Genomic DNA, 12708 nt, shown 5'->3' with positions numbered 1-12708 from the left:
ACATTTCATAATGATAAAAAGGTCAATTAATCGGGAAGTCATCATAACTATAACTGTGTATACACCTAATAACAGGGCTTAAACACACATGAAGCAAAAACTGACAGAACTGAAAAGAGAAATACAAATTCACAGTTATAATTAAAGATTTCCCACTAATTGATAGAACAAGTACACAAAAAAATCAGTAAGGATAGAGAAGACTTGAACAACATTATCAACCAAACTGACCTGACATTTATAAAAACATTCTACCAGTCAACAACAGAATACACATTCTTTTCAAGGGTACATGAAATATTTGCCAAGATAGACAATATACTTGGCAAAAAACCAAGTCTTAATATATTTAAAATGATAAAAGTCTTACTTAACTTTGAAGTCATTAACAGAAATATATTTGGAAAATTCTCAAATATTTGGAAATTAAACAGCATGCTTATAGGTCAAACTCATATTCATGGGTCAAGGAAGAGCTCACAAGAGAAATTTTAAAATATGTTCAACTGAATAAGAATGAAAACACAACACATCAGAATTTGTAGAATGAAGCTAAAGCAGTGCTTAGTGGAAAATTAATAGCTTTAAATGCTTATATTAGAAATGAAGAAAGGCCAATAACCAATAAATTGACAAGTTAGATGAAAAGAACAAGTTCCTTGAAAGAAAAATTAGCAAAATGGACTGTGTTGGAGGTCTCCAAGTCTACCCCCAGGTTTGGTGATTTGCTGTGAAGACTCATACGACTCAATATACAGTTGTACTCCTGACTAAGATTTATAACAGCAAAGAATATAAAGCAAAATCAGCAAAGGGAAAAGGCACAAGAGGTGAAGTCTGGAGGAAACCATGTACAAACCTCTTTCAAGAGTCTTCTAGTGGAGTCACATAGGACATGCTTAATTCCCACAGCAATGAATTGTGATCACAAATGTAAATTGTTGTCTACCAGAAAGCTCATTAGAGACTCAATGCCCAAAGTTTTTTGGTTGCTGGTCACTCTCTGCCTAGCATGTGCCAAAACTCCTGACTCCCAGAAAGAAAGCAGATGTTCAAAGTAAACTACTTAGTTTAGGCCCAGTGAGCCATTCCTGTCTGTTAGAAAGTGGTGGGAACCCTCCCCAAATCCAAAGTTCCAGGTACCAGTCAAGAGCCAAACTTACAAGCAGGTCTTTCAGAGGCCTTTCACAGGCCTGCTATGTCAACTATTTTCTGCACACTGACATAAAAAGAAATTGAGACTCTGAATAGCCCTATAAATAATTTAAAAACTATATTTGTTATTAAAAATATTCCCACAAAGAAAAAGCCTAGATAGCTTCACCAATGAATTGTATATAATATTTAGTAAGTAACACCAGTTCTACACAATACTCTTTCAGGAGGAAAGAACACATTCCAACTCAGTTTATGTGGCCAGTATTACTCTGATACAAAAAAACAGACCAAAAGAATGCAAAGAAAAAACAAAACCTACATATCAATATTCCTCATCAATTCAAAACCCCTAACATAGCATTAGCAAATCAAATCTAGCCATATATAAAAAGGATAGTACATATCCGAGGAATGCAAGGTAAATTTAGAAATTAATTAATGTAATTAATTGGTTAATACTGACACATTAACAGAATAAAGAAAAAAATATGATCTCAATAGATACCGAAAAAGCATTTGACAAACTTTAATACCCACTCATGATAAAAATTCATTCATGATAAAAACTCAGCGAACTAGGAATAGAAGGAAACTTCCTCAATCTGACAAAGAGCATATACAAAAAAATCTATGGCTAACATAATATGCAATGATGAAAGATTAAATACTCTCCATCTAAGATGAGAAGTAAGGCAAGCATGTCAACTCTTACAACTTTTATTTAACACTGTACTAAAGAGTCCTAGCTAGGGCAATAAGTTGAGGGAAAAAATAAAATGTATACAGAGCAGAAAAAGAAGTAAAATTTATCTGCCTTAAATTCTCAGATGACATAATCATATATATAGAAAACTCCAAAGTCCAACCAAAAAAACCCTACTACTATAATAAGTTAATTAAAAAGGTAAAAGGAAAAAGAAAAGGTAAAAGGATACAAGGTCAATGTACAAAAATCAATTTTAATTCTATATACTAGCAACAATTAGAAAAATTAATTTTTAAAATACTATTTACAGTAAGAGCACAAAATATGAAATATTCTGGGATAAATTTAACAAAATACTTGCAAAATCTATGCAATGAAAACTACAAAACATTTCTGAAGGATATTAAAGAATATCTAAATAAATGTAAAGATATATACCATGTTCATGAATTGTATGTTATGATGTCAATTCTTTGCAAATTAATCTATACATTCAACACAATCCAAGTCCAAACCCCAGAGACTTTTTCTTTTAGAAACTGACAAACTGATTCCAAAAGTTATATGGAAACGCAAAGGACTTAGAATAGCCAAAACAATTTTGGAAAAGGACAAAATTGAAGGACCTATACTACCACATTTTAAGACTTCTTATAAAGTTACGCTAATAAAGAAAGTGTTATATTGGCTTAAAGATGGACATATAATCAAAGGAATATAATAGAGGGTGCAGAAATAGACCCACATATATTTATTTGGTTAACTGATTTTCAAAGAAAGTACCAAGGCACAATGGGAGAAAAAATTGTCTATTCCACAAAGGTACGTGCTAGAACTGAAAATTCATGTCCAAAAAAAGACCCTTGATCCTTATGTCATATTGTACATAAAAATTAACTAAAAATGTATTACAGACTAAACGCTTATACTAATTTTTTAAAGTTGAGAAACGGAAAATATGAAGCATGGAGAAAATCATCAGTGATGGTCCTAATTTCTTTAAGAGCTTATACCCCCAACATACTTGAATTTTACCTGAAACTTCTTGTCTTCCTCAAACTTTTTCTGATCGCATAATTCGTCATAATGTTCTTGTAACTTAGTATGAGTTTCTTTAAGTGATGATAACTCATTTTTAATCTCATTAATTTCTCCATTAAGTTCTTCAACCTAATATAACATTTAACCAAAATGAACACGTATATAAATTTATTTTGTATAAAAATACTTTATTAACACAAGTCTTTGGAAATAGTAAAAAATGAAAACATTCCAGAAGTAATTACTAATATTAAAAGCTACCATTTATTGAACTGTGCTGAGTACTTAATAAACATAATTTCATACTCATAAAAATCCTATGAGGTATTTTTAGTCTCCAATTTATAGGCGAGAAATGTGAGGCTCACAGACGTTAAGTAGCTTGCCCAAGATCAGGTAGATATAAAGTGGTAGTCAAGATTCAAATCCAAGGCTAAGTCTAGGGGTTGTGCTTTCAAGTACTACATTAAACTACCTCTTGTTACAAATGAAAAATTAATTTATTTTTAATCATAAAAATTCTATAAAAGTTATCACTTCACTGCTTTCTTAAAGTTTTATTTTCTTGTTGCAAATTAGATATACAGATTTTAACTCAATTAGATGAAGAATACTGAGCACTAAGCAGTACAACAGAAACTGACTCTTCAGCCTAATACTTGCATCTACACACTGGGCTTTTACTGGCTATAAAATTTCATAATCTTTTTCTTGGGGGGGTTCTCCTTCATAGGAACCGCAAATGTAAGACAAAGTAAGTTCCATTGAAGAGAAAAATACCTTTTTGTCATAAAATATTACAAAAGTTTCTCTTAATTTTAAACGACTAAAAATTCCACAAGTGCTCTCTATCCCATCCTCTCCTGTCTCCCCCTCCCCTCCTTTTATAAAAAATTTTTTTGATGTGGACCATTTTTAAAGTCTTTATTGAATTTGTTACAATACTGCTTCTGTTTTATGTTTGGTTTTTCTTGGCCGCGAGGCATGTGGGATCTGCTCCCCGACCAGATATCGAACCCGCACCCCTGCATTGGAAGGTGAAGTCTTAACAACTAGACCATCAGGGAAGTCACTCCTGTCTCCCTTAGAGCTTAGCTCTAGCAAAGATCTCTTCACTCCTGCCTAGTCTCAATCTTTCCCACTATACTAGCATGTTTTCAGCCCACAAATATGCTCTTGTCACGTTCCTAACTTTTTTCTCTTTGACTCACTCACTCTATCTCTCTTACTTCTTAAAATAAAGTCCACTCTTACTACTTTCAAATTCTAATCTCTCACCACTCCTTAACAACCGACTTCTGCCCTCATTGTTCTACTGATTATTTTTCTCAGCTATCACCTGCAAATTAGCCAAAGGACTTGTTCCAAGTTTCACACCATTTAACAGCACTGTAGCTCGACTATGTTGACTACTTATTCTTGAAATAGCCTCTTTTCTTCATTTTCATGGTACTACTCTCTCTCTATCCTTCTACCTTTCTCACCATTCTTATCAGGCTCCCTCTCCCCTCCTGCCCCAATATACACACACTAACCACTAGCAAAATGTTGGTGTTCCCCAAGGCTCTTTCTTCTTTATTTAGCCTTCTCTTCAAGTCTGCCACTCCTTCCACAGATGATCTTATCATACCCTCAAATTTCATCTTTATGCTAATAAGTCTTAAATCTATATCTCACTCCCAACCTCTCTCCTATGATTAGATTCACGTTTCCAAATGCATGATATACATTTCAAGTCAGATGTCCTGCCGTCACCATAAATTCATCAGTTCCCAAATTAAACTCATTTTCATCCACCAAATGGTGCTTCTCCTTTCACATTCCTTATGTCAATTAGTGACATTATTATTCTGCTCATTATATTAATCTCAGAATCATAGTTTACTCCTTTTCCTTCTAAAATCCATTATACATAAAATGTCACTAATCCTGCTAATTCTACTTCCAAAATGCTTCCTGTATCTATCCCTCTTCTCTGTTCTCATTACTGTTGCCCTAATTTACACCCTCATAGGCTCGTGGTTAGATTATTTGCAACATTCTTCTTACTAATCTCTTTCCATAACGCCATTCTCCATACTGTTGCAAGAGTTATTTTTCTAAAATGCAGATCTATGTCACTTTTCTGCTTTAAAAATCTCAATGGCTTCCCATTACTTATAAAATAAAATTCAACTTCCTTCGTAAAGAACTCTTCAGAAGGTGATCTCAACCTAATTTCCACTGTCACATTCTAGATCAGACTATTCATCATCCTGGAGAATGCAGTTTCATGCCTCCATCATTTTTCCCTTTCTTAAATGGAATACCCACAGAGTGGAATAGGAAGTATAGGAAGCAGGCACCTTCTGCCTGGTGAAACCCTATTCATCTTTCAAGTCCAAATTCTAGTGTCATCTTTTCTCTAAAACTTTCTCCAACCTAGTTAAACAATATGATTTATTTTGTGCTTTCACAGTAATTTGTTAATACTAATGTTAACACTACTAAAAACACTCAACACTATTGTGGTTAACTTAATAATTACCTGTCTTTTGAGAGTGTGAGCTCTTTAATAATCTTTGTATTTTAGGCATCTTTGAAAATCCAGCACCTAGAATAGTGCCTAACACATAACAGATGCTCAACATATGTTGTGAATTGAATTCCTTTTGTGATACCCCCTTTCCCTAAATAATTTCTAAACATCCCCATTTATTATCTTTTTATCTATACACAACCATTGGCTGTATAACTAGCCAAATAAAAACAGATACACATACCATGTTCTTTAAGACATTTCAATGAGTTTTAAATATATTATCTAGTAATATTCACTGTTTATTTTTTTAAACAGCAGTATATATGATTTCATCTTATTTTTGTCAGTATCTTTTAATGATTTTTAGAAACCCATTTTGATCCAATCTCAGTAGCAACACTATAATTCTCCTTCACTCAAGAATGGTGAAAAACTGGTATCAAGATAGAAACACAATTAAAGAGTAGATCTGACCTCCCATTCAAGAAAACTCCTATACAACCAAAGCAGCTTTTTAGAAATTTACCTATGTTCTGTTTAGTATGAAATCATATGGAAGTGAAATGATTTTAGATGCTAAAAATCCTAAGACAAAACCAATTTTATCCAAATTATAGACTCTGGCCTCACCAGTGAAGCTGAATGCTTATTTTCTTAATTCAATTGACTTTTTTTTTCTTGGGAGAGGGACATACTTGAAATATCATTAGGAAAAATAAATGCTTAATTTTCTCTTAACTAATTATTTTTGGTGTGGCTGGCATATTCAAGTTTATATTCTCTTTTTACTTCATAGTTTTCCTTATCCTGACAGTACTATTTCCATGATCTTTTAAGCCTTAGAAATGAGAAGGAAGTGTTGGAATGCAAGGTAGATTAGCTGAAGCTAAAATGAAAACTACTATGCTTGTTGCTTAAAGACAAACTTTACCTATTTAGGGGCCACTAAGCATTTTATAGTATTCTGATACAATTAATTACAAAATATTTTTTGAGAATTAGGTAACGCTTATCAAATTCATCAGTGAAGATTTGATCTCTTCAAAATACAGATTAAGAGAACATGTTAGCTGCAAATGGATCAAAAAATCAAGAATTACTTACAAAACAATTTATATCAAACAAAATCATCTACAGAATAGTATGCATATATATATTATTATAAAATATATTAGTATAGTATTAGAATTATATTATAATTAGTATAATAGTTTAAAATATAATCTTACTTACCCAAAATATAGCTTTCATAAACACTTAAATAATTACCTTCTATTTTTTTTAGTTCTTTTAAAAGAATTGAAGGTAATAAAAATAGATAATAAAGTAATCGATTTGGGGGTTCACCAGTCTTAAAAGTGAACCTTATATTTCACAACTTTAATTTACATCACTTTTCACTTTTATTATCTACTTCACTGAAATTAAAATTTAATGTAAAATAAAGAGTTGTGCTTTAAGGCAATAGTCACATTTATAACGTAACAATTCTCATGATAAAATGTTAATACTATAGAACCCAACTACTGTATATATGTTCTAAACATGGCTTTAATACAAGTCAACAAAACTGCTGAGGAAAGCTAAAGAGATCAGCTAACAATAAGACCTATATAATTCTTTATTATAATCATTTACTAAAACACTATCAATGGTTTTGTGAAAAGGAAAATTAATTTTTGTCACATATGAAAAGTCATACAAAATATACGTAAATACACACATATATGTATGGTTTTTCATGCATGAAAGCATTACAGAAAATTTTATTAAATTTAGCTTTAAAAACATTCACTTCTTGGAAATATAAGTACAAGAAGACAATGTGTCAGACTTTATTCCTATATTATTTTTGCAATATTTTTTTAGCATTTAATAGTGATTTTAAATGTCTACTACTTAAAATATTTTAATATTTTACTGTTTAATAAACCTACATGCTTTTTCCAAGTTTCTAGTGCTTGCTCATGCTTGTTTTGAAGACTAAGGAACTTTTCTTCATTTTCTTTCACCTTCTCCCTTTGCAGCTCATTATCTCTTTCAAGGGTCTGCAATAAAATTAATTATCCAAAAAATAATCAATACCACATTAATGAATTTTGATGTGTTTTATGTTGCTTGGACCTTTGCTTCTAACATGCTGAAAGTGCCATACAGATCAGTGATGATGTGCTACCTCAACAATAATTTTCATAAATTAACAGAAAGGTGCTTATAGTTTAGTTAACAGGAAATAGGGGGAGGTTATGAAAAAGAAATGGCTATAAAAGGGTATAAAAACATTGCCATTATTCAGTTTCACTGCATAAGTTTTAATGTACTGAAAAAGTAATATAAACTACAGCACTGAAAAATATGAAATGTAGCACAATCCAGCCTAACCCTACTAAAAATTTTTATCTACCACAGAACATATTTTCCATATCTGTTTATTTCAGAAATTAATTGGCTGGAAAACTCTTAACTACAATTTAAATTTTTAATTTCAAATTAACACTTTTTTAGTAGAGCTTCAATATTTACTATATTAACTTATTACCTCATAAATTAACATATTACATAATCACCACCACACTCCCCTCTCCTGTTCCCAAAAAACCTTTAAAGGGTAAAAATACGACTGTTTTCTAAGACAAGGGTTTAAAAGCAATTAAATCAGTGTCACCAATATTATTAGGTTTCTTCAGTGTCTGCTGATAATCCAAGTAAACTTCTCTAAAAGGACAAATAGTAAGAACTCTCCCTACATGTCTAATATATCTGAAATTTTTATGTTCATTTGTTTATCGTTATTAAAGCTAAGTACATTCAGGGTAAACATCCAAGCCACACAAAGGATAGAAAGAAAAGGCAAAGTTTTCCTCTACTGTTTTTCCAGCTCTCCTCCCCAGAGGTAACCACTCTAGTAGTTTCTTGTGTATCCTTCCAGAAATTATCTATAAGCATACAAGGACATAAAATATATCTTTTTAAGTAGAGATGAAACCACATAATACATACCATGTTGTTCTGCAATCTGCTTTTCTAAAATTATGAATAATGTATCTTGCTTAATTTCCATATCATTATATATAGATCTATCTCATTTTAAAGGCTTCATAGGCCTAGGGGACTTTCAAGATGGCAGAGGAATAAGACGTGGAGATCACCTTCCTCCCTACAAATACATCAAAAATACACCTACAGAACAGCTCCTACAGAACACCTACTGAATGCTGGCAGAAGACCTCAGACTTCCCCAAAAGGCAAGAAACTCCCCACGTACCTGGATAGGGCAAAAGAAAAACAAAAACAGAGACTAAAGAATAGGGATGGGACGTGCACCTCTGGGAGGGAGCTGTGAAGGAGGAAAAGTTTCCACACACTACGAAGCCCCTTCACTGGAGGAGACGGGGTGGTGGGGAAGATTCGGAGCCACGGAGGAGAGCGCAGCAACAGGGGTGCGGAGGGCAAAGTGGAGAGATTCCCACACTGAGGATCGGTGCCGACCAGCACTCACCAGCCTGAGAGGCTTGTCTGCTGACGCACTGGGGCGGGTGGGGGCTGGGAGCTGATCAGAGGTCAGACCCCAGGGAGAGGACCGGGGTTGGCTGAGTGACCACAGCCTGAAGGGGGCTGGTGCACCACAGCTAGCCGGGAGGGAGTCCAGGAAAAAGTCTGGAGCTGCCAAAGAGACAAGAGACCATTGTTTTGGGGTGCGCGAGGAGAGGGGATTCAGAGCACCACCTAAATGAGCTCCAGAGATGGGCACGAGCCGCGGCTATCAGCACAGACACCAGCGACTGGCATGAAACACTAAGGCTGCTGCTGCAGCCACCAAGAAGCCTGTGTGCGAGCACAGGTCACTCTCCACACCTCCCGGCCCGGGAGCCTGTGCAGCCCACTACGGCTAGGGTCCCGTGATCCAGGGACAACTTCCCCGGGAGAACACACGGCACGCCTCAGGCTGTTGCAATGTCACGCTGGCCTCTGCCGCCGCAGGCTCACCTGGTATTCCATACCCCTCCCTCCCTCTGGCCTGAGGGACCCACAGCCCCCTAACAGATGCCCTCAGGCGACCCACACGCAGAGGCGGGGCCAAAACCAAAGCTGAACCCCAGGAGCTGTGGGAACAAAGAAGAGAAAGGGAAAGTTCTCCCAGCAGCCTCAGGAGCAGCGGATTAAATCTCCACAATCAACTTGATGCACCCTGCATTTGAGGAACACCTGAACAGACAACGAATCATCCCAAAATTGAACTGGTGGACTATGGGAGGAACTGTAGACTTGGGGTTTGCTTTTTGCATCTAATTTGTTTCTGGTTTATGATTATCTTAGTTTAGTATTTAGAGATTGTCATTGGTAGATTTGTTAATTGATCTGGTTGCTCTCTTCCTTTTATATATATATACATATATTTTTTTCCCTTTTCTAAGTGTGTACGTGTATGCTTCTTTGTGTGATTTTGTCTGTATAGCTTTGCTTTTACCATATGTCCTAGGGCTCTGTCTGTCTTTTTTCTTTGTTTTCTTTTTTTTAGTATAGTTTCTAGCTCTTGTTATCATTGGTGGATTTGTTTTTCGGTTTGGTTGCTCTCTTTTTTCTTTCTTTTTTTTTTACTACTTTTTTTTTCTTTTTTTTTTTTTTTGCGATACACAGGCCTCTCACTGTTGCGGCCTCTCCCGTTGCAGAGCACAGGCTCCGGACGCACAGGCTCAGCAGCCATGGGTCACGGGCCCAGCTGCTCCGCGGCATGTGGGATCTTCCCGGACCGGGGCACAAACCCGTGTCCCTTGCATTGGCAGGCAGACTCTCAACCACTGCGCCACCAGGGAAGCCCCTTATTACTTTATTTTTTAAAATTTTTTTATTTTAATAACTTTATTTTATTATTATTTTCTATCTTTCTTTTTTTTCCTCCCTTTTCTTCTGAGCCCTGTGGCTGACAGGGTCTTGGTGCTCCAGCTGGGTGTCAGGTCTGAGCCTCTGAGGTGGGAAAGCCGAGTTCAGGACACTGGTCCACCAGAGACCTCCTGGCCCCACATAATATCAATGGCGAAAACTCTCCCAGAGATCTCCATCTCAACGCTAAGACCCAGCTCCACTCAACTACCAGCAAGCTACAGAGAGGCTGCATAAAATCATAATAAGTTCACAGAAACCCCAAAACACACCACCAGATGCGGTCCTGCCAACCAGAAAGACAAGATCCAGCTTCATCTACAAGAACACAGGCGTCAGTACCCTCCACCAGGAAGCCTACACAAGTCACTGAATGAACCATACCCACTGGGGGCAGACACCAAAAACAATGGGAACTACGAACCTGCAGCCTGCGAAATGGAGACCCCACAGTAAGTAAAGCAAAATGAGAAGACAGAGAAACACATGGCAGATGAAGAAGCAAGGTAAACACTCACGAGACCAAACAAATGAAGAGGAAATAGGCAGTCTATGTGAAAAGGAATTCAGAGTAATGATAGTAAAGATGACCCAAAATCTTGGATATAGAATGGAGAAAACACAGGAAAAGTTTAACAAGGACCTAGAAGAACGAAAGAGCAAACAAACAATGATGAACAACACAATAAATGAAATTAAAAATTCTCTAGAAGGAATCAATAGCAGAATAACTGAGGCAGAAGAGCAGATAAGTGACCTGCAAGATAAAATAGTGGAAATAACTACCGCAGAGCAAAATAAAGAAAAAAGAATGAAAAGAACTGAGGACAGTCTCAGAGACCTCTGGGACAACATTAAATGCACCAACAATCAAATTATAGGGGTCCCAGAAGAAGAAGAGAAAAAAAAAAGGGGCTGAGAAAATATTTGAAGAGATTATAGTTGAAAACTTCCCTAATATGGGAAAGGAAATAGTCAATCAAGTCCAGGAAGCACAGAGAGTCCCATACAGGATAAATCCAAGGAGAAACAAGCCAAGACACATATTAATCAAACTATCAAAAATTAAATACAAAGAAAAAATATTAAAAGCAGCAAGGGAAAAGCAACAAATAACATACAAGGGAATCCACATAAGGTTAACAGCTGATCTTTCAGCAGAAACTCTGCAAGCCAGAAAGGAGTGGCAGGACATATTTAAAGTGATGAAGGGAAAAACCTACAACCAAGATTACTCTACCCAGCAAGGATCTCATTCAGATTTGAGAAATTAAAGAGAAATTTTGATGAGAGAAACTAAAACTTCTACAGACAAGCAAAAGCTAACAGAATTCCACACTGCCAAACCAGCTTTACAAAAATGCTAAAGGAACTTCTCTAGGAAGGAAACATAAGAGAAGGAAAAGACCTACAATAAAAAACCCAAAACAATTCAGAAAATGCTAATAGGAACATACATATCAATAATTACCTTAAATGTAAATGGATTAAATGCTCCAACCAAAAGACATAGACTGGCTGAATGGATACAAAAACAAGACCCATATATCTGCTGTCCACAAGAAACCCACTTCAGACCTAGGCACACATACAGACTGAAAATGAGGGGATGGAAAAAGATATTCCTTGGAAATGGAAATCAAAAGAAAGCTGGAGTAGCAATTCTCATCAGAAAAAATGGACTTTAAAATAAAGACTATTACAAGAGACAAAGAAGGACACTACATAATGATCAAGGGACCAATCCAAGAAGAAGATATAACAATTGTAAATATTTACGCACCCAACATAGGAGCACCTCAATACATAAGGCAAATGTTAACAGCCATAAAAGGGGAAATCGACACTAACACAATAATAGTAGGGGACTTTAACACCCCACTTTCACCAATGGACAGATCATTCAAAATGAAAATAAATAAGGAAACACAAGCTTTAAATGATACATTAAACAAGATGGACTTAACTGATATTTATAGGACAGTCCATCCAAAAACAACAGAATACACTTTCTTCTCAAGTGCTCGTGGAATATTCTCCAGGATAGATCACATCTTGGGCCACAAATCAAGCCTTGGTAAATTTAAGAAAATTGAAATCGTACCAAGTATCTTTTCTGATCATAATGCTATAAGACTAGATATGAATTACAGGAAAAAAATCTGTAAAAAATATAAACACACTACTAAATAACCAAGAGATCACTGAAGAAATTAAAGAGGAAATCAAAAAATGCCTAGAAACAAATGACAATGAAAACATGACAACCCAAAACCTATGGGATGCAGAAAAAGCAGTTCTAGGAGGGAAGCTGATAGCAACACAACCCTACCTCAAGAAACAAGAAACATCTCAAATAAACAACCAACCTTACATCTAAAGCAATTAGTCAAAGAAGAAC

General features: G+C 35.4%; 1 protein-coding gene across 1 annotated transcript in view; it reads right to left on the bottom strand.

Moving 5' to 3' along the window:
- Positions 1-12708, bottom strand: part of CCDC73 (coiled-coil domain containing 73) — a 99793-nt gene that overhangs the window by 16181 nt on the left and 70904 nt on the right. The window contains exons 12-13 of the mRNA XM_067749507.1: positions 7364-7477; positions 2900-3034 (exon numbers count right to left, since the gene is read on the bottom strand). Coding sequence (XP_067605608.1) covers positions 2900-3034; positions 7364-7477 — 249 coding nt within the window. The remainder of the gene's footprint in view (positions 1-2899; positions 3035-7363; positions 7478-12708) is intronic.

This window comes from Pseudorca crassidens, chromosome 9 (genome assembly GCF_039906515.1).
Source record: "Pseudorca crassidens isolate mPseCra1 chromosome 9, mPseCra1.hap1, whole genome shotgun sequence".
NCBI classification, from domain to species: Eukaryota; Metazoa; Chordata; class Mammalia; order Artiodactyla; family Delphinidae; genus Pseudorca; species Pseudorca crassidens.
The sequence above is the reverse complement of the archived record's forward strand: the minus strand, read 5'-3'. Positions and strand labels throughout refer to the sequence as shown.